We start from the raw sequence: 27,185 nt of genomic DNA, 5'->3' as shown, positions 1-27,185 counted from the left end.
AGAATCCCTCATATTACTCTGAGGGACACCACAAAATCCAAGATAGCGGGGCATTTAAACATGTCTACAGTGGCGATTCACCATCTCACTGTCAACTTCCAGCCTTCATCACCCAGGGACACAAAAAGGAAACCATTTAGAGATTTCCCCCCTCAGTTCTCCTTTAACAATTTCCTACAGAAATTACATTTTCTGTGCTGTTAGAAGGGCTTATTTGAAGTAACACATTGACGAAAATACATGTACATATTTGTTGTCAGGAAGAATATGAATTCATTTTCCCTGTGTGCCAACTAATTTGTTCTGCCTATATCACAAGTCAGCTGGAAGCCACACAGACATATTAACCTGTTTCTAAGCCTAATTCTTAATATTCAGCAGTACTTGCAAAAGAATGAATACTTCAGGGCTTTGAGAACCTAAGTCTGTTGCACTCTCCCCAAGGCATAAGTTTTCCATTGTCATTCTCAGGGAGAAATCTTTAGTTAAAAGGCCCATGCCTGTAGCAGTGATCTAGTCATGCTAACATTGATTGTTGAAGCAGGAAGAACATTGATAGTATTAGGTATCAAACAATTAATGGTTATGCTTTTTGGTTTTATTATAGTGAGTAGGACAAACAGAAGTGTCCTCATTGAAAAGACTTAGGCTATTATGTTCCCTTCTGAAGAGCAAGACAACCAACCTCAACTAAAAGTCAGGTAGCTTTTTCAGCTCTCCAAGGACGTTAGTAAAACCTCCCACTTCTCTTTCACTGTACAATGGTTACATTATAGAATCTTTCTTTGGTGGCTTAGGAGAAATAATTACATGCAAAATTTCTCTTCTTCTAAAGAGAGAATCCCCCACCTAACATCCCTCCACCCCTAAGAGGGAAAGGAAAATTGCCAATTTCTCTGTTACACCACAACCTGTACTGGATAGCTTCTTGTTTAAAACAAACAAACAACAAAAAATAAATGTAAAGAGACTAGGTATCTCACATGATACACAGTCAAGTTGTTAGAGCAGAATATCCCCTAAATATATAAGCAAGAGGAGACAGCACTGAAAGGGATGAATGATGTCTCCCAGATATAACCTGCTAGTGTATGTTAGCTAGAGTTTTATAAACTGAAAAGGAATATCAGCCTACCTGGATGAAGGACTCTATGCTACAATTAGCTGGGTGATATAATCCATACAACGCCATGTCAATCCTCAGGGTCAAACACTGTGACTGATTTTCAGTCACAAACCACAAACCTTTGGGGAACATTTGAAGACTACATCTCATTAAGTACAATTGAGGATGTGGTTGTCAGCCCAAAACATAAAAAGGAATGATAATGGGATTTCCTGTCCAACTGCTTCGGTTCATTAACAAGCTATGCACTGGGGGAATTAGCAGGCACCAAGCATGGTGTGGTACATTCGCTCTACAGAAGAACAGGCACCTGTGCACTGAGCAGCTAATATGCAACAACGGATATCACACAAGGCTGACCAGTAATCCTCACTGACACTGTGAATGTATCTGCTATGAGGTAGATTCCTCAGTCAAACTGAAAAGCAGTAGAACTAGACACTCACCAAAGAGTTAAGATTAATCAAGATACTGCTCAGCATGTTATGTATTTTATATATATATGTCCTTTCTTATGCCAAATGTTCAGAAAAAGTATGAAATTTACCTCAAGTACTACCGCATACAGACAGAATGCTTTCTTACACAAATAGAGACTGATGTTAGAGTGGTGCAACCCAAAGCATGAGCTTTGGAAAAAATCTAGAAACTGAATGCAAGAGGAATATCCAGAGATACCAGAACTCCAAGAACTAGCAAATTCTCTCTTCTGAAGTACAATATGATTCAAATTTAGGACCTAGCTTTACATTGAGTAATTTACATTATTTCACCTGGCAAATTCTAACTTACATACTCAACAATTCTCCTTCATGGCAGATCAAGTGTTACTTATGCTAGGGTGAATCATAAGGAACATATTCATTTTCCATACTCTTCTCAGCCTAAGGAAATCTTATTAACTGTATTCTCTTTCTTTAATAGTGAATTTTAATAAGAAGTGGGCAGTTTTTATTTGAGGGGAAAAAGAAAAAAAGACAAATTTTGTTTAATACATAGAGTGGAGAGAAAAGTTCCCAAAGTTCCAAGTAAGTATCAAACGCTGCATTTGATATCACAAAAGTTAAGCATGCTTGATAGTTTTACAGATCAGGGGGAAAAAAAAAATAATTAAAAGGCACATTATTTTTTTTAATAGTCATTCATGATTATATATATGACATCACAAAGTGACTTACTTCTCCAGAGGGGACCAGTCTCCATCAGATAAAGGGTAATGATCCTTCGAGTGATAAATCAAAGATTCTTTTTGTTCTTCACCCTTTGGTGATGAATTTGATGATCCTCTGTGGAGATACATGAGACATTACATAAGCCAGCTATAAGAAATCTGCATTATTAATCCAGTTAGAAAAGTTACTTATATGTTATTAAAAATCCAAGATCAAAAGAAAAAAGTGTATAGCTTAAAAAAATTCATTGCTTGCAACACACCTTTATACAAATTTAAATGTATATAAAAATATTAATACTTGAAAATAATACAAGAATTCAAAAACCTACTACTCTTGACACGTAGTAAATTAATATTGAAGAAGTCACAATAGCATAAGTGGTATCATTCTATATAGCCAGCTAATACTACCAAACCCCAAAGATGAACATAAATACTTACACATAACCTTCACTATGTAAACCTCAGGATCACAGCAGTTAAATCGAAAAGGTAGTTTTGACGATGCACTTTGACTGCACATTTCACAAATTAAAAACAGTAAGAAAACAGGGGTAGGTACTAGCCCCAATTTACCCATGAGTTTACAAATTAACACAAACGACAACAAGTAGCTAGAAGTACTATACTGTTCTGAAAAGTGTAGTACTCCTATACACTCCTATACAAAACCAAAAGTTTTAGTTGGGTTTTTTTTTTTTTTTTGCACTGGGAATTCTACTCACTGTCTGTAACAACACAAAAAAACTCAACAAACAAAAAACCCCAAACAAAACCCAAACAGTAAGACCCTTTGAGCAGGCATGCACTGCACTTTACCCAGAAGTTCCTTTTAAATATTTCCATCATAAGTACCTCAGATCCTTTAACAGCTTTTTGAATTTAATTGAATAAATACCTATTCTCAGGATACAACTAACTTGTTTTGAGGTTAGATCAAGGGCATCATGACTACACACTGGATGGAATACAAGGAAGACAAGCCTGGAATTTGAGTGTAAAATGCAATATAAATTATTTTAAGCTGATATTATGAAAGAAAAAAGAAAAATTATTTTTCTTCCATTAGCAGCACAGTTGCACTGGACTTATTTGGGAATACTAATGCTAATTTCTCTTATGGATGGAGAAAAGGAAAGATTTTAACATTATCTATTCAAATATGTAAATATTTAGATTTTACTAACATATCTAAATCATAGCTAGGAAAAACAAAGGACATATTTTAAGAAAAGTTGCAAAAACACTTGGAAATGGATTTTCCCAAGGAACAGGAAACAGCTTGTTTTCTGGTTTATAAGAATAGAACTAGATAAGACATTACATACTGGTACCTGTGCCTAAATTTTTGACCTTCCTGTTGGAACATCAGACTCCCTCTTCCTTTCCCAGTTTCAATTTGAAATCTGAAGCTATGTCTAATAATAGCTAAGTTTCTATTTCTTTTTTTTTGTTTGTTTTTTTCCCCAGAGCCACACATTTGTAACTAAAAAAACCCAGACCAAAACCCAAACCAAAACAAACTTGCTGATATCACCTTACATCCTTACAGGATGTGAAAAGAAAGCTTATGAACTTTTTTCCACGACTGTATCTTTAGCTAGGTAGAAAATGGTGTATATCTATCGCAAGGCATTTTATTTCCTGCCTTGGTAGCCTACTGGAATGACTGGGTATGAACTGCACTAACAGATACAATAGCCATGAAACTACTGTCTCTGGGCTTCTGTTACCACAATGTAATTTTTCAGTCCCGCATTTACTTGCTACTCACAAGAAAACAGCATTCTTTCCCAAAATGCATTTCTATTGTTGTTTCTGGGTTTTTATATATATATATATATATATATAAATGTGGTTTAAAAATAAAAAACCTTTTAAATCTTTCATTCTAAAGGGTACAAAAAATAAAACCAGAGTAACCTTTATGGAGACACCATAGTCTGTTCAGCAATGACTAAATATTTGACATTTCAGTCAAACCTACAATTTTTTATTCATCTCTAGTCAAATTAAGATAATTGCTAGAATAGCAATTTGAATTCTAAATGCTGGATGAAGACAGCCATTACTGGCATAACATCCCTAAATTCTTCATATGTTTGTAATAATTTATTAAATAAAGAATAAACAATTAATGGGTTTTTTTTCCTGTACTTGATGGTTATTTTTATTTTTGATGGTTTCACTATAACAAGTTATTGTTGTCTTAATACTCTCACACTGAAGGCTGAACAAAGCTCTTACTTTTCTTAAACTGGGAAAGAAGGAAAAATCTTAAACCAAACAAAATGCCAAACCAAACAAAACAGAGCAGTAAATAGCTAAATGACAATTCCTTGACATACATATGACAATAAAAAAATAAGGTAAATTAATTCAGAAAGTCACAGACATTCTAGAAAACACTTTAAAAACTGAATTTTGTTTGTTGTGTTTTATTGATCATTGTTGTGATAACAGTTAGATTGTTTTTCTGTTGCACTGACCTTTGTGACTCGTACTTATTAAATTTGAGACTCCCTTGAAGACCCATACTGAAGTTTTTTCAGTTATACTTTGTTCTCTTATACCAAAGCATTCTTCTAATTCCCAGACCAGATCTTGAATTTATTCAGACAGCACCACATTTAACAGTAATGCTGTCCAATAAAGTAGGTAGTTTTGTTTAAAAACTAAGTCCACTTCTTTTGTTAAGCAGGCTAAGAAACTTCCACAGAAGTAGAGCAGGCCTTTCCCTGGATTTTAAGCATTTATATGCTTGATAGCTCCCTTCTATTACTATAATCTTTCCTACTACTCATATAAAAGCTTCTTCAGCTTATTAGTATGTGCTACCACTTTACCACAAATTCCACTTTACTAACAGTTTATCCCCTTCAAACTACAGGACTGATTTTTTCTTTTCCCCCTTTATGACTACACACACATAAAGAATCCTCTTTACTAATGTAAAGGAGCATTCATTTATGCAGTTTTCAGTTACCAAATTAAACTTCAAGTTACAGAGAAGTCAAATTCAGGCATTCCACACTGGAGTTTAAGTAGAGGTTACCAAACATGCTAAAAGGCCACTCTGCCTCAAGAGAGAAACTATGCTGAAACTTCTTCTCAGTCACACAACAGATCATGACAACACTTCGTTACCAGAATGGGCTTAATTGGATTTCATGTGCATAACAAAATGGCCAAACTGAAAGGATTCTGTAGAGATGTGGAAGATAATGGTTTGGAGTTTTGTTTGCCAGTCTGAAGAAAAGCCTATCCAGAGTCTACTGAGACTTATGCATGTCTTACATAGAGGAAAGGTACAAACCACCTTTTAGAAGTCAGTGATAACAGTGAAAGCAGTCAGCAAGTATTTGATAGTTTACCTTAGGGGTTGAACACTTTTTTCATCATCTGAGCTTATTTCCATTTCAAAAATCTCTTCGGTCCCAGCAGAAGAGATCTGATCTTCCTTCCTGCTATCCTGTTTGTATTTCTTTCTTCTTCTTTTTTTCTTTTTCACAGAACCTGGAGTGAATACAGTCTCTGTTTCTACAGAGTGTGGAATTTCTGAGTTTGCACATGTCCTCTCATTTTCACCTGATTTCAAATGATTGTCAGTGTCTTTAAAAAACTGGTCTTCAGTGGGTATTGGAGATGTTGCCAAATATGCAGGAACTTTTTCCTAAGCGGAAAAAAAAGAAAATAGAGAACAGACTAATTTGTTTACTTTGTTTTGTGCATACAGGATAGTTGTGGGCTACAGATTAATCCTTGCATCTATATTTAGACATGAAACCATACAATAGCCTAGTGGTATGAGGCTGATACCCAGAAAGGAACCAAGTTCACTATAGGGATTATAAAGTTCAGAAAAATGAATGTTAGTATTCTTACAGTTTCAGACATACACAATTGATTTTGCTAGCAAAACAAATACCCAGTCAGAGGAATGTTTTTGAAATAATCTGCCCTTGAGCATACCAGTTCTATTCATGTTTAGTAAATGTGTTAATAAAAATAGGCTCATTAAATCCACTGCTGTCTATTTTGAAACAGATAGATAGAAAGGTGGAGGTTGGAAGGGACATCTGGAAATCATCTGGTCAAATCTTCTGTTAAAAATAGGGCCTTAGGTTATGTTATCCAGGGCCCTGTCAAGCCAAATGTTGAGTATTTCCAGTGAGGGAGAGTCTCCCATTTCTTAGGCAATCTATTCCTGTGTTATATTGTTCTCATAGTGAAGGATTTTTCTCATATCCAGATGGAATTTCCTCCTTATACCCTTTGCCCCTTATCACCAGGCATCCTTGTGAAGGGAGTGCCTCCGTCTGCTCTATAACTACCTTGTAGGTATTGCAAGACTGTGGTTAGAACCCCCTGAGTTTTCTAGGCTGAGCACAGCCAATTCCAGCAATCATTCTTCCTATGTCAACTTCTCCAAACCTCTGATCATCTTGGTGGCTCTCCACTGCACTCCATCCAATTTTCCATGTCTCTACTGAACTGGGGAGACCAGAAGTTGGTAGACCAGAACTGTGTCCCTGGTTTGGCCTAACAAGTACTAGGTTGAGTGGGACAATACCACATCCCTCCATCTGCTGGCTGTACTCCTGCTGATGCAGCCTGGGACACATTTGCCTTTGCTGCTGCCAGGGCACACTGCCAGCCTTTACAGCAGAGCTGTATTTCATCCTGTCAGACCCCAGCATGTACCGCTGTGTGGGATTCTTCCAAACTAGATGCAAGCCTTCACGTGTATCTTGGTTAAACACTGTGTGAATCTTGCCTGCCAAGTTGTCTCTATGTGGTGGCTCTTTGTCTGGCCTGTCTACCTCTCCTCTCAGTTCAGTGTTACCCACAGAATTGGGGAAGGTGCATTCATCTTGTCACCCATGTCAGACACTACTTATGCAAAGTATCTTTCAAAAAGAAAAACTCAACTATAATTTACTCACATTAAAACCAACAAACAACCCTCAATTAATTACAACCCATTGCCCTTTGAAGGAACAATTCAAATGAAGGAAAAACTTTACCAATGGACTGGGGTTTATTTACATCATAACAAGAAACTTAAAGATATTGACACCTAGACTGAAAGAATTTGCATAGCAAGGAGAGTAAGTTATGGAGCTCAATTTCATGGTAAGAATAGAACTAATTACAAGATGTCTGTTATTTTTACAGGATTCTTATGCAGAAGATCAGTCAGGAACTACACTGATCAGAAACAGCCAGAGCATTGATACTACTTTTGATGTGTTTGAAGTCTGAACTGCTATTATTTAATATTAATTTTTCCATTGAGTTAAGAGTTATAGACCAAGTCTTGTTCCACTGGTTGTAAAGTAAAGAAAAGTGGAGAAAGGACAACAGCCTTATAAAGCACTAGTGACACACAGATTTTGAAAAACCTGAAAATAAAATGATAGCACCTAAAATAGTTAATATTCTATAAAATTAGTGATAAGTAATCCAGAATAACAAGACAAAAAAAAAATCAGAGGAAATGTTACAAGAAAACTGGCTGAAAAATCATGTCTGAAAGTTACATAGTCCTGATTTACGTGAATTGAGGCATGGTGTTACTTCTGAATGTCAAGATGTGAAAACAGCAAAGACTGACCACTTGAAAGAACTTTTCTGAATCCATTGAGAACTCGATGAGAGCTTTATCATTTATTTATACCTTAAGCATAGCTTCAAGAGGTGACAGCAAGGACATGTTGATCAGTAGCAGAAATACTGAGAAAAAAATGTCTAAAAGCACTAAAGCAACTCAGCCTTCTGCTTTGTAGCCAACTCTATAGTTTCAGCATGAACTACCAGCTTTCCAGAACACATTATACACAGATAAGGCACTCCTGTTATAAATTAAAATATACTAAGCAAGTGCACTAGCTCCTTTAAAACACTGTACTGGGGACAAAGGCAGTGCTAATCACCCTTGCTTTCTGAAGGTCTTAAGACTGCTCAGTTCCCATCAATGGCTGACACAGCCTACATTTATAAAAAATTGCTTTCAGTTTTGATTTTAATCATGGAGTATGCTAAAACAGAACCCAACCTTCCTTTCTCCTAAACGGTATGAATCCCTAACCCCAAGTTATCATTTAAGTTCTTAATGCTTATATAGTCCTTCCACTTGAAAATTTATTTAACTCCTTTCAAAATGAGAGCTTCCTCCATCTCTCACAGTAAACAAGTGGCATCCTAAACTAAAAAGTGGATCAAACTCATTTCCTTAAAAGACTCGGGTTACTACTAACAACAGGAAATTAACACTTCATCTTTTACTTCACTGAGACAAAGTTTTTTTCCCTCTCCTCTAGCTGACTGTTTTCATTAAACCTTTTGGAACTTTGTATTTAGAACTTTTTGCCTTCTGTCTTGCTGAAAAATGCCAACAGATTCAAAAGTGATCAAGATCAAAGATCAGGACTGACAAATGTGATTACATAGGTCCCACATCCTTAGGAAATCAGACTAAAAATGAATCATTATTCCTGTTTTTCAGAGGCTCATTAGCTTCCAGCTGCAATAAGTTCTTGGGAAATTAATTACTGTATTATAATACAAGAAGAATTATCAAGTTGAAGAAGTTATGGTTAACTGGTGAAAGTTTCATAGCTAAAATTGTGAAAAACTGTGCTAAAAATTATAAGACAAATTAAAAATATGCCAAAATACAAAACCTTTATTAGTACAGAAGTCAGTAGCACAAGCTATAAGAACTTAAGGCAAGGATTATTATAAGGCACTGCAATCTGTATAATTGAAGTCAACAAGAATAAATATACTAAAACAAATTTTAAAAATTCAACAAATCTTTCAAAGAATGCTCTAATATAAAAGAGAATTAGTTACTTTATTATTACGGGTAGCAGAATTGTACAAAGTACCATGCATCTTGGCAGCATATGAAAGTGATGTTAAGATTCAGACACAGAAAATCTAGCTTTCATAAAAGTTACAATATTAACAACACTATATTAAGCATTTTTAACACATTACTCTTAATACTGCATTGTAGCCTTCATGAAGCACAAAGTCCTTACATTTTCCTCCTCAGTTTCTTGTACAAAGAAAGCTTCTCCATTGTCACCCAGTTTCATATGAAGATCAACAGCATCACCATTAATTTCTATATCAATCTGTGGAAAGAGACAGTTTAATGTAAGTAATTCATCATAGGGGAAAGCATTGACTTTAAGGCCCACTTAGCTCTGACAGTAAACTTTGTTCCATTGTATAATCATGATTTTTTCTCCTCCCTCTGCTTTTTGAAAGAAGTCTGTTATAATAAAGGTCTTTACTTGGTTAACCTGCAAAATACATCATGCTCCTAGCAGAGACCCTAACACCTACAAGAAAAATGGGAAAAAAAATAAAAAACATCTGAAGATTGAATCTTGTTCAACTAATTTGGAAAGCTAGTAGCATAAATAATAATCACTAATCTAGTCTTTATTTTCTGGAAGAATGATTGAAACTGTTCAAGTCCATATATTTAAAGCTCAACCTGAACTGGGGCCTGGTATAAATCCGAGTCCTTAATATCAAAAGTTCAAGACAACAACCTGGAAGCCTCCTGGAGGCAGGCTTTGTCTCAAAGGGATAGAGATTTGCCGCAATTATTTCTGCAACTCAGTTAACGTTGTTTCAGATTCTCCTGCTTGTGAGTTTATGGGAATATGACATAGGACCACAACCCTTCTGTAACCATAGTGCTTTCATCAGAGAAAGAATGTATTTATTCTCATAAAGGTACTTTAGCTTAGATTATACTGCACAGGAGGGAGAAATTACCCTTCTCCACATGTATGAAATAAAAGAAAAAAACACAAATGTCTTTCTAAAACCAAGATACAATTATTTTACTTCCTCTTCTTTGTGAAATCTTGGGCATCCAGTTAAGTTCCATTCCAAATTTTTCCAAACAAAATGTGTTCACTCATCAGATAAAATTACCTTATTTTTCAGTAAATATGTTTATCTAATGGTATCTGTATATCTGCATTTAGCCTAGCTAATTAAAAATAATCAAATACATGTCAGATGGAAACACAATGAACTTGCCTTACTGCAGAAAATTCCAATAACATTTCAGGTTATATATAGTTTAAGCACTTTTATCAAAAGGACACCAAGTTAAATACTGTAATTGCTATGAGATATCCAATATGTACATTACTCAAGTTCTAGTTTACTGCCAATACAAAAGAAAAAATTATATCCCAAGCCATACAGCTAGTATTTGTGATATGAACATTCATATTCATAGTTAGTTATTGTGATATGAAATGGCCAGTCAAAAAGAGGACTAATTTAATATTAGCACATGGACTGACAAGAAAAAAAATACCAACACAGTGCTAAGACAGTATCTATGTATCCTAATACACTCTGTTATTTGCCCGCTTATGAGAATAAAACCATTAGCCAAGGAAGCCCAGTCATAGGAGACAATAAATTACAGGTAGATAACCAAACATGCATGGACACTATACCTAAATCCTTAAGATAACAGCTTTTCTTTTTCCCCACAAGAACTGAATGGTTTTGATCTGTTAATCATATTTATTTCACTACTAAACACAGTTTATTCTTAAAGTATTTTCTTGAATTTCCAATTCAGTAACATGAGTTTAAAAAAACACCCCAAAACTTACCTTAGTGTTTCTTTTTTTTCAACCTTTCCTTTATGCTGATTTAGACAAACATCCCAAATTTTAGCACCTGTACCTCATACTGGTCTCTGGAAACTTCAGCATATATCTTAAGTACAGCATTGAAGCACAGATATGTGTATTCTGTGTTCCCATACATCCTTAGACTACCAATTGATTTTAGCTTCCTAACATGACAGAGAAAAATGGATACACAACGCAGTAATAAACCTTCAGTTGACTACTGAGAGAACACTCAAATGCAGAACGGCAACTCCAAGGATGAAGGGAGCAAGAAAGAGCAGCCATCCTCCACTCAAGCAAAAGCTGAGAACTACACTGACAGCCTAGTACAGCAAGTACCACAAGTAGATGTTTCTACTGTTCAACAGCTTTTCAGAGATACACAGAAGCTGAAGTCCTCTCAAATTTGGCTCAGCTTCTCAGAACTGTAAAGACATTTAGCAAACTCAAGTTTCAGATCAATCCTGTTGTAAGTGTATTTTGTTTAGACATCAGAAAAAGTGCAGCTATTCCACCTCTCTTGTACCTTGCAGAAAAACTGTAAAGTGTTGCAGAATTGTTAAGAAAATTCAACTTTGTCATCAGCGTGCTTATTGAAAAACACTAGCAAGTGGAAAATCAAAACAAAAAGTGAAATAACTGCTGTTAGCCTGTTACGATGATAAACTTGCAACTTTAATGTGTGAAACTCCCAGTAGGGACTGTTAACAAAAAAAATGCCCTAACATAACCACTCTTTTAGTTGTGCTTTATTCTCCTTTTACAACCAAAATATAAAGATGGGGGTAGTTTCCTGCAGTGCCTTTTCACTTCTTAGAAAAGCAGCATATAATCCCGAGGTTTTATGATCTGTTTAAATCAATCCATCCTTTGGTAGCACACCCCCAGGCAGTACTGCCATACACAGTACTCCTTACTGACAGTAAAGTCCCCCCACAATAGGTCCATTTTCAGTCAAATTTACAACCCAATCCAACTCACTCCCTAGGAACAATTACTAAAGCCTATGGAGAGGGGATAGCAGGACAATCTGCTCAGGTAGCACCATGGTCCCAGGCTGGCTGGACAGGGAATTGTACCAGGCTCTTTTTCAAATACACCCACACAGGAACTAAGCTTCAGTCCCAGTTTTTATTTGCTTGTGGATATTAACAACTGCATTTTCTACTGCATATCAGCCTTGAACAGAGCTAACAGGGAGTAATATTTATGACAGGTCACCAACCCTTAAGACATGCTCTGTTTGTCCTCCACCCATTCCAAAAATAGCTGCTTGCAACATCAGAGACCAGTAAATGGCATTAAGCATTTCTTTCCCAGCATACTTAAATAAGTAAATAAATAGCCATGTAAACATTGTAAGACTGTGAAGTCTATATGTTGTACTGTTCTTTCAGCAGAGCTCAAAAGCTGTCAAGGCTTTTCTTTCACAGTATTTTTTTGCAGACTCCTTAGATTACCACAGGAAGTTCTGTTTTGCATTCCAAAACTATCACTCCATACAGCATATACAAGAAACTGCTCTGTACTAAATCAGCCTGTTAACTGGGTATGTGGAGGGCTGAGGAAGGAAGGAAGAGGGGGAAAAAAAGGGAATGCATTGGTATTCAAAACTTTGTTTTGGCCCACTTTCTGAACTTACCACTTTTTCTTTAGAGCGCAATACACCAAGCTTCCCAAATCGGACATGAAAAGGAGAACACTGGTATGTACCATCCTGCTGCCGGACCACAATGACATCAATGCATCCTGAAAGGGTTGCCTGATTAATGCCTTTGTACAGCTCCTTCACAGTAACCAGGACTTGTCCTGCAAGTTGTCCTACGTAGTTCATAGTCTGAGACTAAGGGAGAGGAAGAAAAAAAAAGTAAAGAAATTTTAAAAACGTAAGAAGTTTTTAAAAGTCATTTTAAAAAAACCACCTAAATATATGCGCAATGTCATTTACCAATTACTGATTACTGTAACAAGTTTTACAAAAATGCCTTCAAGAGTCAACAGAATTTTGAGCCAATTCTTATATTACTAAGTCTTCAGAGTAATAAAACCTATTCTTAATAGTTTATCAACTTTAATCTATGACTATTTAAATATTTTAAAGTAAATCTTGAAGCATGTCATTTTTAAACGCCAAAGCCTAGATTCAAGTGATACTTAATTACTCAGATAAGCTAAAAAGAGAAATTAATTCTCTGAAGACTGCTTATTTAGTACAACTGATACTCTACTGAAAATGGAGATAACTATATATATAAGGGTACAAAAAAAAAAAAGTCAGTCAGGAAAAGTTACAGAGTGTGCGCTACGTGTAACTTCCTTTATAGCTCTATATCTTAAAAATGGCAGAGTCACCTTAAAGAAGTTATCAAAAGATCTAACGGGCGACAGAGGAGTTTGAGAATGAGTGTGGAGAAAACATACAGAAGAAATCCAGTTTTCTTCCTATAGAAGGAAAGCACAACACCAGCGAATTTATTCGCCACGACAAAAGTACTAAAACCTCTTGCAACATAAAAATCATGAGCTTGTAAAAGCCTTTCTTGAAAATCCCTGCCATTGACCTTCAGAATATAAAACTGAGATGAGCAAGACTTGCACCTGTGGTAGGTGATGACAGATTACTCGAATTTACTGAGACTCTCTCATTGACCTTTGATTAAATAAAACTACAATAAGTATCATCTATAGTTACAATGTATACTTCTCTAAACAGTCTAATGAAACTTGTGGGTACCTACATTTAAAACAGCTGCTGAAGTAAAATTTGCTCTGTGAAAACAGTAAACCTAGCAACATGACCTTGTCCTGAACACACCTCCCATCCACAAGAAGCAGATGAGTTACCAGGGAACAACCATTATTTCCACAGAAACTACACCTAAAGAATAAACACGAAATTCCAAATGCTACACTTTTATGTGTGAAAAGCAAGTCTTAACCAAGTTTACACACTCATGCAATATATTATTTTAAGTGTAAAGAGTTATCTTACCCACTACCTATTTTTCACAGGTTTTAAAAAGTTCCAGTCAACAGAAAAGAAATGTTACAGTTTTTTTGTGGTTGTTCATACTCCTGACACCAGAAAATTGAAAAAGAACAATATATAGTCTAGGTGAAGGAATCTTACTAGATGAGAGTGGGGAGTTCAGGACAGAATACAAGGAAAGGAAGATGCCCACAACAAGGTTGTGCTATAGGTAAACAAGATAACACATAGAATCACTTATCAAACATTCTGTTTAATCCATCAAAAATACTTAAGTGAATGAATTTTGAACGACTGCAAGTCTTTCAGACTAAGAATCCAATGTGAACTATGACCGCCAATAAGAAATGAAGTCCAAAGATTTCTCAGAACATCTGAGCTTTAACAGAAAGAGGAGGGAAAACTGTGAAGGTCTTCTAATGGAAACCTACATGCAACCTTCCTCAATCTGCCCTCTCCTGCCTCCCACCCAAAAGACTGCTACAAGCTCATTTCAAATATATCCAAGCAATTGCATGCCTCTGAAGTTAAAGGTATTATTTGGGAGAACAAAGAGCCACTGCAAACAAGCAAACCACGCAACACTGAACACAAAACAAGGCTTAAATTATAAACATTCTATTTGGGGATAATATTTTTACAAAACAGTGTATTTGTCTATTCACTAATCTATTTTATTAGCCTCTGAACAAGGTTTAGGATTTTTCTTAATGCCTCTAAATAAAACCATATTGCACTACAAGAGTTCTCCCTCCTGATACTGCTTTCATTATCTAGGTAATTAATTATTTCCGTTGTGAGCCTTCAAAGTCTTCCTTACAGTAATGCAGAGTATATTGCATTCATTCAAAAGGAAGCTACTTTTGTAGCATCTAACAGTACCAATATAATTGTAAACATGCAGGAAATCTAAAACTACTTTCACAGACTTAGAGCAGCTATGGAAGTATTTTCTCCATCTCAGGCTTCTCAGGCCTAACATACATTACCTAATCATATTTAGAATTTTGGGAAGAAAAAAATAAAAACCTTTCCTCTCCAAAAGACTTAAAAAGGAAGATGGGGGTTTTCCAATACAGATTTAAAAATGTTTTGAAATTATCCACAGATTTACTGAGCTAGGTAATGTGCAAGAGAATTTGCTCCCGTTGTTTCTGTACAATGAGGTTGATGAAGACAAAAAGAGCAGTGTCATTGCGTGACTAATGAGATTAGCAGAATGGACTCCCTATCAATACTAGTGATTAATAAAATTCAGTTACATCTCTAAGTAGTTCCATGTACAACTATAAAATTGACTGCTTGCTAATGAAATAATAGCTCACTTGCTAAAAAGAGGAGGTCTCACTTCAACCTTTCTTCATCTGACCCTCTTAATGAGCTGATTTTAGCTCACTGACACAGCTGGAAGAAGTCTTCACATTTTGTTGTTGTTGTTTGTTTCAGTGGGTTAGTAAATTAGATTAGCTCACAAAGAAGAACATGACAAACACCAGAGAGTCATGAGGCACAACAGCAGCACCAGAGAGCTAGGAAAAAAAAAAAAAAAAAAAAAAATGCTAGGGCAGGGAACTGAACATCTTCCTTTTGACAAGTGAGAGAGATATTTGCTCCATTTCATGGAACTGTAACCCAAGACAGAAAGGTAGCAATATCTCTGCTTTACTGTTTAAGCAATTGGTCTTCCCCTACAATGACAGTCCTCTTTATTCTCAATCTTAGGAAAAATTCTCTAACGCATAGTCATTATCATTCATGGCTATACCTTGGCTGCTTCCAAGAGAAGTCTATGGTATTGGTTTACAAAGAAAAGTTGATTTCATGTCACCAAGGAGACTGAATTTGTTAAATGTTTGGCACAATCAGGAATAGAAGTCCTTATTAGAGTCTCCATTCCATATATTTCATTTCAGTGAATAGGACTTGAGAAGTAGACATTAGCAAGGAATTCTCTATCATTTAAGTAGCAACTGTTTAAAAGATCAGAATTTCACACCAACTGCTACAAATTGTGTTCATTTGATAAATAATCTCATTTTCCTCACATACATGCTAACTAACCTTGTCTAACCACAGAAAAATCACAAAAAAACCCCCACCCAGGACTGAAGCATTTACCTATTTTACACATATTCTTGGTTTCCTATAGTGAAAGTTATCTCTTTTATAGATCTCACATTTCTGTAGCTCACAGCACAGCCACTTTTATGATCATACATAAACAGAATAATCTGTTACATGTGAAAAAGTTATGAACTTCTGAACCTACTGAGTATTAAAAACAATGCTTATAAGGAAAGAAGTTTTTTATGGTCCAAGTCTTAATGCAAACATTGTTTTGTACATTGTAAGCAAACAAAATTGTAGATCAGAAACTGAGGTATATTATTGCTTATCAGGTTGTAGTTCAGCTTTTAACATAATGTTCACTTTGTAAGATAAACATGTTATTTAAGAAGGTTCAAACTGTAGCAAGCAAATGATCAAATAGAAATAAAGTGTCACTACATACCTGAGAAACATAAGATGTTTAATTTACCTCAAATGTCAATAGAACCCCAGCTAGGAGATTTTAAAATTTTGAGGGTTTTTTTGCGCTAAGTTCTATTGTATATTGTTGGAAAACTTGTGGTGAGCAGTGCTGAATCTGACTATAGCAAGGAACAATGTAAAATGTTATTGTGTTAATCCTTGCAAATGCAATAGAAATAGTCTGATCACAGAATAACCAATAAGACAAAGTATTTCCTCAGTAACACTCTTTATTTCATGCTTAGTAAACATTTGCTAAACGCCATTGTCCTGAAAGCAGAGAAAACCAGAGAGGTGTATGCCTTCATAACCTGCTCTAAGAACCTAAAAAGCATGCCAATTTCAAATGCTACAACTCAAGGCAGAAGTCTGATGTACAAGACAAGCTAAGAAAGGGCAATGCAGCAATATTTCATAATACTGTTTAGCTTTTAAGTTTTATTTATTTTGATATCCAGAGTATATACATTACCTGATGCAGTCAAATTCCAGAATGCTGCATAAAAGCTGAAGTTAATGTAGCTAACTACTGTTTATTCTTCCAGGATAGCAAATTAAAAGGCTATTAACACCTAAGGTCTCACAGCAGAAAAACACTTTTTGTGACTTTTGAGGCTTCAGAGAGATTGATTTTTTAATGTTCGTGCAATACTACCTAGTTTGCAAAAATTGTTATAGTTTAATATATTAATACTACTAAGCTAAGCACAACTGTAATCGGAATGGAGGAAAGGATCTCTGTCCTATATCATAAAAAAGATTTTTTTTCTGGCAAGAAGCCATTACACTGCAAAAGGCAAAAAGTGAAACTGCCTTTTTTTTTTTTTTTTTTGAGAGAGAGAGAGAGAGACCATAACAATAAATACAAAATAAGAAAATATCTACTTTGGAAGTTCAAGAACTAAAAACAGAGTTCTGTGCCCACATCTACAAAATCCTTAAATCAATTAAACTAAAATTAACCCTGCATAGGTTGGTTGACTTCCTCATGTTACAGCAATAAGGAATAGAATGGCTCTCAGAAATAATGACTAAACAGCTACAGCTCAGATTAAGTATCTAACTTGCTCTACATGATAGATGGCCAAATTTTCAAAACTCATCACCAGGAATGCTTACATTATCATAACTTGAACAGGAGGTTTTGTGGATAGGAATTATATCTATGTACCATTAACAAATATGTTATTTTGGCTGCTACAAAACCAACACCTTTTCTTGAACAATTTTATGTTATTCAGTAATATCCATATACAAGTGCAAGATATAATCAAAAGACTGTCCACAAATTTGTGTTTTCTGTGAATTTGGAGTACTGCTTTAGTAAAGGTAAACTGCATTTTTTGTGTTCTTAAAGCCAACATCTTTTATACAGGTGCACCCATGTGAACATGAATACTGCAGATGCCCAGTTCAACAACACAAAAAGAAGAGTGCAAGTTACTCAAAGGTAAGCTATCAGATTGCTCTAGAGCAGAGATACAGCTTTAGAGGGCATAAATTGCTGCATAAAAGAGTTACTTAAATGTAGATCTTTGCTTACAAGAGAATGGGTATTTACACATCCCACTTATTTTGAGATACATTTAGAGGATTAAGAGATAGTCTAATGCCACATGATGTAAACAGTAAAGAAGTTGCATTTGTTTCAAGAGATTAGGTAGGAAAACAAAACAAAAAACATGCATAGCAATGGCTTTCTTCAATTTATCTCATCCTGCCTATATTTGCATGTATATATATTTATGAGGCAGGAGCTTTACTTAACCAGAGAAAACCTTTAGCAAGTGTTTTACTAGTTTCTATTTTGTACCCTGAAAAGATTGGGGCGTGGGGGTGGATAATAACCATGTGAAACAGGACCACTGTAGCATCAGGTCTACTCAGCAAAAACAAGCAAACAAACGTCTTTGCTCCTAAGTAAAGGTTTTAATTGGTGTTTAGGATTGCTCCTAGTACTGCACAGAGCACTTATGGAACAAAAATGGGAAACAAAGTAAGTCTGCTGAATGCCTAAAGTCTTACACATACTATGAAATACAGGCAGTCAATTTTTATATATTTTAACTATGCTATAGGAAATTACATACCCATAACTTAGCAATCAATCTGTCAAACTCACCAAGATTCCAGAAGGAACCCTTTCATGGACAGCAACACTGCTATTGAAGTCATCTTCAAAACCATCCTTTTCTGAGAAATGCATCTCAGAAAACAGAAAACTAACTTTCCACCGTACAGGTAAATGTAAAGCTTACAGCCATAATGGAATGTTGTATCAGCATTTCTTCTCTTTCCATCAAAGCAGAAGAATTATGTAAATCTTCTGGTCTCTTAGAGAAAAATGTTTGCTATACTTTCCCAGGCAGCATGATGATTAAAAAGGAAGTGCTTCTTTAAGAAAGCTCACATAGAAACTCTCTCGCCAATAGGCTTTGCTTGAAATGTCACAGCCCCCTTGCGCTCTTTGAGATAAGTAATAACATGGGCAGACTTTGCCATATGTTTGCACTGATAGGTAATGATCTTGTTTTACATCAGGTCACGTGACTTTAGCTGAGGCTCCCTCGAAAAGAAACAGGGATTTAGTTAATGATTCTTAAGCAAAGTCTACATTAGCTCACTTTTCGCCCACTGTTGCAACTCTACCACCTGTAGCAGCATTCAAAGTCCTAGTTCAGCCTGCTGCACACCTAATTCAAGGGTGCCTGCTGCCACTCCATGTGCCTGCTCCCTCCGCTGATGGTTTTACTGGGATAGCTAGTCCAGTTTTATAGGACAAATCTGGTGACATTTCAGGGTCTGGTATTTGTGGGCTGTTTTTTCCCCTTTTTGAAATTGCATTATAACAGTAAAGAGACAACTGATCTGGTGTCAAGCTTATACTAAACCATACAAAAACAATGCACACCAAAATAAACATCTTTTTCCTGTGGAAGTTTTCCTACTTTCTTTGAACTGAATTGTTACAGCACTATAATTTGGGTGTGTGAACAATACATACAGGCTTATTGTATACCTAGCTCCATGACTGAGAATAAGAATTAATTTTTGATCTGAGCAATTTTGAAATGTCATTACTTCTCTAAACAGTATCATGGATAGGTGAAAGAACTGAGGAAGTATAGTAGTTAAACAAAACAATTCTACCCCTCAATGGGAGAGACATTCTCTGAGGACCATTAATGTTTCCTCAACATAGACATATTCTCATTACCTTAAATCCATGCATCTTCTCTCCACCCCCACAGTGTTATTTTGTGTCTGCTACAGAAGACTGTGAAGGACTACTTCCAGAATTACAAGCTAAAAAATAATCTAGGATCCTACTACCATCTTCATTCTATCTTCTAAATTTTGTAGATTTATTGCACTAGGCTCTGATGCAAGGACAATGAATCACATTATTGGATGCAGACAAACGGCTTGTAGGTTTCCAAAATAATTAATGCGCCACACTTCAGGACAGAACTAAATCACTCTTGATGACAAACTCCTAAACTGAGTGTTGGGACTGTTGTATCTGCAGTAAAGTTGCAACAAGCTCCTACAATCTCTGGGCCCTTTTCTATACACTGAATAAGTTCATATTTAATGTGGCTCTTCACAGGAAAAATTACTGGGTTTGTTAGCAGACCTGACAATATTTTCATAGGATAGTAAGAATTACTAGACCTACTCAATTTTCCTCTGCTTGTTTATCATTCATTTATCACGTGTGTTCTGCTAGAATACAGCAAAAAACACAGTTTTGAGCAGAACAGAAGCCAGCTCTGTAAGACAGTCCTTCTTTTCAATCACTTTTGACTTAGATTTGTGTTATATTTTTGTGTATAATTTTCTGTTTTATCTATTTTATTTGAGTATTTTTCAGTATTTCAGATTGACATTGTTTTCTTCAAAGCTTCTAAAACTGTTTTAGAAAACCAACTTTCTAGAATACAGAAAAAATTGAGGTCACTGCAGTAAGGTAAGATTTAGACAGGTAATAAGCTTTGCACATTTAGTAAGCCTCCTTCTCTTATTTCTCAATAGTAATAAGGTACATAAAATATAATTCCCTCCAAGTAAGTTTAAATACCATTTATTTACATTTTACACAGGAAAATTAGCTTTAGTTTTGAAAAGCAAATACCCCAAATTTGGAAGTACTAGAAGCAATGGTTTTCATTCAACCCTAATCCAGCTTTTTGTCGTGGGTAGATTTTACTGTGGTTTAGCCTCAGAATGCACATATGAGTTTCTTCACTAGCCTCATGCAAGTTAATACTGCTGACAAAGATCACTCATCATCTTATGGTTTGTTTTGGGTTTTTTTTCCCTCTGCTCTTTGTGGGTCTACACATCTTATCCCATTGCTCATTAGTCAAAATCCCTGATGGGAAATATGATTCCATTTTTAAATGGTACTTTTCTATAGTAACCTTCGTAATATATTTGACTGCGTTTATTTAGTTTTACAGCATTCCAGAGATGCAGTATTAATTTTTTCACCTATGCAATGGAAAACTCAGGCCAGGAGATTAGGAATTGAAAATACAGGGGTTTTTAGCACAGTTAAAAATTACATATCCCAGATGCTCATTACAAAAAAAACCCCAAACACATAGTTTCCTTGTGAAAGTTACATTGAAGTGATTTAATTGTACTGTATAGGAACTGTAGAACCAGCATGGCCAGAACACAGCTACAGAACATTCCCCCAGCTTTCATCAGTAGATGTCATTCTAAGTTCTGGAAGGAATGAAGCAGAAATCCTACAGACATGAGCTTCTAAAAACATTTTCCTGTGCCCCAAGTTCTTGATCCTAGCCCTGGTCTGAAACATCTGCTTACTGAAACTGGAAATAAAGCTCTGCTCATTTCACCTTATGGTAAAATATACTCAACACAGTATCTCTGTTACTTTTAATTGCAAAAGTCTATCCATGCTCAATATGGACTTTTAGACCTAATTTAAAGGCTAATAACTTTGCCAAAATAAAATAAATTTAGACATGAATAACAGAAGACATATTGAATGAAGACCATCTGGCCTCAGATCCTTTCTGAGGGACACAAGAATTTTCCTAAGAAAACAGCTAGGGTTTTTGCTCTAGTAGAGAGGAAACATACCATCAAGTTTCACTTCTTATACGAAAATGAATATACCTGCTAAAGTTTTCCACATAAAGGCTGAAGGTGGCTAATATATAACTTTGAATTAAATTTTCAATTTCAGCAAAGTTATGTGCAACTAAAAATCAAGTTCTTCTCAGAAAAGCTGAAAAAAGACTAAAAGGCAGTGTTACTTGCTTTTACCCGCAATTCCCAGCCATCCAAAAAATAAAAATAATGGAAAAACCCTATCACAAGTAATAACAGCATTGTACAAGAATCCAAACAGTTAACAAATGTTAGAGAAACACCAGTGATACAAAAAATTAATAAAATCAAATGTCTAGTTTTCCATCTGTGATGCAAGATGGTAAATTCAATGCTTTCAAGATCTCCTGTCAGGTGGAGGCAAGAGACATTCAAATTAGAATGTTTTTTCAATGCAGCTTACGTATTTTTTTAATCTAAAAAAAAACAATAGCAAGAAAGGAAATCCGCAGTTTATCTGGACTTGGACCTTTTGTAACATGTCAACAGTTACATCTGTATGATCTACTATTAATCACCTCATTCTGGTATTATGGCATCTTTCCTTGTATTAATTTGTGTATTTTTTTTTAAGCCACCTTTTTTTCTGTTTACAAAGGAACTTCAGTGAGAACAAAGAATACTTTAAGAGTCCATAAAGTAAGTTTTACTGTTAAAACTATCAGTTCAATCAAAACCTTAGGTTACATGCACACAGAAAGTTCTTATGCGTGTGAAGACCTTAACTTCTTTCAAGGTACTGAAAAGAAGTAACTGGCTAATCCAAGAGTGCACCTCTTTGGAATCTGTACGACCATATCCCACACAAGTGCCTGCCACACTTGACACAGCTATTTCCAGCAGCACAGACTCTCCTACAGCCACATCATCCTTGGTTGAACTTCTTTCTAGACACATGCCACAGAACCTAAAGTTTCTGAATAGAAATTCCATCCATCTCATTTTTGCATGAGATGAGAGACAGCAGATGAAGCTTTTCCTGTATGTTTCTAGAAAGCCCTAAGCATTTCCCTAATGAGCAATCCCTTATCTTTCCATTTTTTCCATTTAAAAAGGTTTTTTTCCAGGCACTGATCTGTCTCAAGTGTATTTATATTTTCTTACAACCTTCCAGGATTTAAAAGTCAAAGCAAAAAACACAGTCATGTATTTAAGTATGAAATGCATCCTGATCTATTAGTGGTGAATAATTTGTTTACCATATACATGAATATAAGATCTGAGACTAGTACATATCTTCAGGTTGACAAGAAAGAACAGAAATAATCTTATTCTGAGAAATACATATATGGAATACCCAAAAAAATTCTTAATATAGTGTATGTGAACAAGAAACCTTTTTTTACTCAATAGACTCTTCATATTGTTGAACTGATGAACACGTACCAAAACAGAACAACATCCATAAATTTAATTTGCATGTAAGACTTAGATATTTTATTAGAGAATCAGGTAAAAATGCTAGAATTCCCCCATAAATTCCCCCTCATACCATGAGATTAAGGAATGGGGAAAATTAGATATGGCCGAGCAAAATAGCATATGCTTACTCATTCACCAAACACAATCTACTTGCATTATTGAGTTTTAATGAACACAGAGATCACCTGTCTAATGGATGTATCTGTTCATCCCTAGCACACAACAGCATGTCTGCACTGTCTACAGGGGACATGACAAACTTGTAAAGCAGCCTCACAGATTTCTTGTTGGTGTTAACATGCACACTTTTCATTTAGGGAGTCAACAGCTTTAAGTTTGGGGATTTTTTTTTTTAAATCGTATTTCAGTTCACATCACAAACTAAATTCTATTGTTAGCCAAGTGACAGACAATTAATTCCATTTCTAATGGAATCTCAGTTACAATTCATTATTGGAAGCACTACTTTGACAGAATTTTGCAAAGAATCCTTTACACATTTCCTTTAAAAGGCCTTTCATAACCATCAATACAGAAGTACATTTCCCAAGGAGACAGTTATGCAGTCTGAAAAAAAGACAAGTAAACCTAAAGACTTGGCCTAAGACTAGCTTAGCACGTGCTTGTTTTAGCCACATAGACCAATACAAAAATGTCACATGGTACACTGGAGACTTTTCTATTATTGTTTTACACATTTACATTTCTGGTATTGAACTTAGGCACTTTGGATAAAAAAACGGGCCGGATCCTCAGCTAAAAATCTTATCCATTCACTCAGTGCAGCAGCAGCGATGAGGAAGTGTCCCTTAGTGTTAGGAAAAGAGTGACTCGGGACAACTTCCGGTGGTTACTGTCAAATTACATTTCTTTCAGCTTTGCAGTAACTGGCAACAATAAAATACTTAACTAGGAAGGGGAAGCTAGCATCCTTTACCTGGAAATTCCCTTGAAAAGAAAAAAAATAATTTCTATAAAAATTTTAAAAATCCCCCACAAATGCGCTAAGTTTCATCCTCACACAAAGACAATTTGGCTTGACTTGGCATGGCAGTCTCATACTAAATCAGACTGCCTGCACAAACTGAAATGTAAGTAATAATGTTTCCACATACTAGAGTGTTTGTAACAACCAAGATGAGATAGTAGCTAGGCAGAATAAAAACTCATTTTTAAGTGAAACATTCTTTGCAAAAGCAGCAACATTTTTACTATGCTTGAAGTGGGCAATTTTACTTACATTTTTTAAAAAAATTCTCTGCTTACCTATATAACAGTGAGGTATTTACAGAGATGACATCTTTGTGTTACTGTAGAACCTTAAAATGCAACTGCAATGAGATAAAAGGTTCATAAAGGAGTACTCTTGATCAACATCATCAGATGCAAACTTGGGATGCTACTATACTACATTCTCAGAATCTCCCTGGTATGGGATGAAGACATCTAATGTATATGTTTTAGATCTGAATTTGATCACAAACATATCACCTGCTGCTTTGTATAAGTCTAAAAGCTTTTTCTCTGTGGATATATGTAATATGCAGCACTGACTCTCACACCAGGTGTCCTTTCATCCCTTTTCAGACAGTTATGTACAATGTATTTGCATTTCACGATATAAACAATGTTTAGAAGTTACTTTATATATAAGCCAAAGCTATTTTACAAAAACAAAACAAAACAAAAAAGTAGCATTCTAATTCAACACAGATATTCTATGATCACACACAGACCTTCAAGAACTGTCTGGTATCTTATATGCTGTGATCTTGCACTTAAGATGTAAAAGACTGGAAAAGAAGAAAATTGTGATTTGAAGTATTAACCATCTGAGCATCTTCCAGGAAGAAAAAAACAAATGCAACTAATTCAACCTCTAGCTTTTACAAACCTCTAGCTTTTACAGTGTGGCTTTGAACAAAACCCTTTCAGATTTATCTGATCTAGACTGCAAGTTCTCTGGGGCAGAGACCAAGTCATAAAGCATGCAATGCAAAGAAGGGCTACTCTGGGCCTCAAGATACATAAGGAGGTGTCAGGTACGGTAAGTGCATTTTATGTTTTCCCATAGTTGATCATGACTTTACACTAGTGGAAAGAAATGCTGGAACTAGGGAGAAAGGACAAAAAGTTCTCTGCACTGTGGAACTGGAACATTTTACATGTATATTGTCCAAGTAAATAACAAAGAATTTTGTAACAAATCAAAAAGTACTACGACAAGTTCAAACACCACCTCTTTTATAGGCCATTAAAAACCCCAAACATTTTGATATACTTAACTGAAAAGTTATGCTAAGAGTTTAAAAATTAATACTGTAATTGCTTACAAGAGCCTTTCACCACTATCTAGTTATTCCTACTGTAATTAAGAATACCAGATAATACAGCATTTAATTCAAAGTTCCTGACATCCTGAGCTCATTTAGAAACTTCTTAGCTTATCTGTTGAATATTCTGCTATATAGTAGTACCGTGTTTTTACAGAGCACCTCACAGATCATTCCCTTACTCCACTCGAGATCTTCCTTGATTTTTGTAAGAGATGGCAAAACTGTTTACATTCCTGGATGTTCTGGGATGCAACGAAACTGTAGCAGGGGCTAGGAGAGAAGGCACAACTGATGGCCCTGCCTGGAGCTAGTTGCCTAGTACGGCTACAAACAATGGTTAGGTATCTACTGAGTGACTGACAAGCCCACACTCAGTAATACAAAGTGAAGTCATTTTGTGACTTCTGATTTTTCATTCTGACTAATGAATATCTGTACATTCTTAAGACGTGTATTACACTACATTTTTCCCCTCTTTCAATATATTTTGCAAACATTAAGAGCTCAGTATTCAAAATTGTCCAGAGAAATACTATTATAAAGTATGAAGAACCAAAACCAAACAATAAAATGCCCAAACAACCGAGTTCTGTAGGATCGCCTATCATTTCCTCCTTTGATGGTATCCTAAATAATACCATATACGATTATGTTTCTTGTAACAACTACGGGTTTTTGTTTGGAAAAAAAAAGTAATCAGAAGAGGTGCACATGCAGCCAAAACACAGGTATATTTATGACATCATTTTGCTAGATGGAAATGCACACGTTTAAAAAGCATATTCCTTGCTCTATTAAAATCATTGATGTCTGCTACACGTATTCAGTTACCGCTTACGGAGAGCAAAAATCCAGTTCACACAAATTAATTTAGACGTGCACTTGGCAAAACCTCAAATATATACACAAAAAATGCAGACGGTGTACTTACTTCCAGTGATTAATACTTCATATTCCCTACACCAGTAGGGATAAACAGAAAAAACAAAGGAGGAGTGCCCCGCAGGTACACAAGTCAACCGCCTGAGTTTCAGAAATGCATCTCCCTAGATCGGAAGGAGCCGGGGCAGCGCGGCACGTATCGCGATTTTTAACATTTAAGAGTCGCACCGCCAAGCGGAGCCGGTAAACCGCCGTTCCGAAGCGGCACACCGCCCTCGCGGCACCGCAAGGCTGGCTGGCGGCTCCAGGGGTCACCCTGCGCGGCCCGGAGAGTCGCAGCCCCCCACAGCCCGGGTCTATCCACACACCTGGCTGCCAGGGGACGGGCGGGGGTGTTCCCCCTTGCCAGCACACCAGGACGGGCTGCAGGGGACCCAGGGCAGCGGCTGGGCGCGCAGGCAGCGCCGGCGGGCGGGCAGGCCAGGCGGCCCCGCTGCCCAGCGACGGTGAAAGGCGGCGGGGGGGTGGGGGGGTTCAACGGTGACTGCTCGGAGCCTCCTTCGGGGAGGGGAGCGAGGCCGGGCCGGCAGCCGGGGCAGGCCCTCCGCCACCCGCCTTCCCCGGCAGCCGCCCGGGTTCCCTCAGCGCCCCCGTCCACTTCTCTCTCACACACGGGCAAACATCGCGGCCCCGTGCGCGCCCCCTCCCTGAGCCGACTTGGCGGCAGCGGCCCCTTCCCGCTTACCTGGAGCGAGGCCCGGGGGGGCCGGCGCCAGCCGCGGGCAGGCGGACGGTCGGTGGGTCAGTCGGATGAATGGAGGGGGCCAGCCGGGGCAGGGACGCGGGGCCGGGGGAGCGGCGGGCGGGGGAAGCCGCGCTCGGCTGGCGGCGAACT

General features: G+C 36.6%; 1 protein-coding gene across 4 annotated transcripts in view; it reads right to left on the bottom strand.

Annotated features, from left to right (window-relative positions):
* Positions 1-27,185, bottom strand: part of LPIN2 (lipin 2) — a 46,026-nt gene extending 18,841 nt beyond the window's left edge. For 2 of the 4 annotated variants that reach the window (XM_074878889.1, XM_074878905.1), the window contains exons 1-5: positions 18,628-18,958; positions 12,627-12,827; positions 9,350-9,445; positions 5,675-5,973; positions 2,305-2,412 (exon numbers count right to left, since the gene is read on the bottom strand). In XM_074878889.1, coding sequence (XP_074734990.1) covers positions 2,305-2,412; positions 5,675-5,973; positions 9,350-9,445; positions 12,627-12,827; positions 18,628-18,711 — 788 coding nt within the window. In that variant the 5' untranslated portion in view covers positions 18,712-18,958. Of the gene's footprint in view, positions 1-2,304; positions 2,413-5,674; positions 5,974-9,349; positions 9,446-12,626; positions 12,828-18,627; positions 18,959-27,035 lie in introns of those variants that run through there. The other 2 variants (XM_074878897.1, XM_074878914.1) reach the window with 2 other exon arrangements.

This window comes from Strix uralensis, chromosome 1 (genome assembly GCF_047716275.1).
Source record: "Strix uralensis isolate ZFMK-TIS-50842 chromosome 1, bStrUra1, whole genome shotgun sequence".
Classification (NCBI taxonomy): domain Eukaryota; kingdom Metazoa; phylum Chordata; class Aves; order Strigiformes; family Strigidae; genus Strix; species Strix uralensis.
This window is presented reverse-complemented; position numbering and strand designations above follow the sequence as displayed.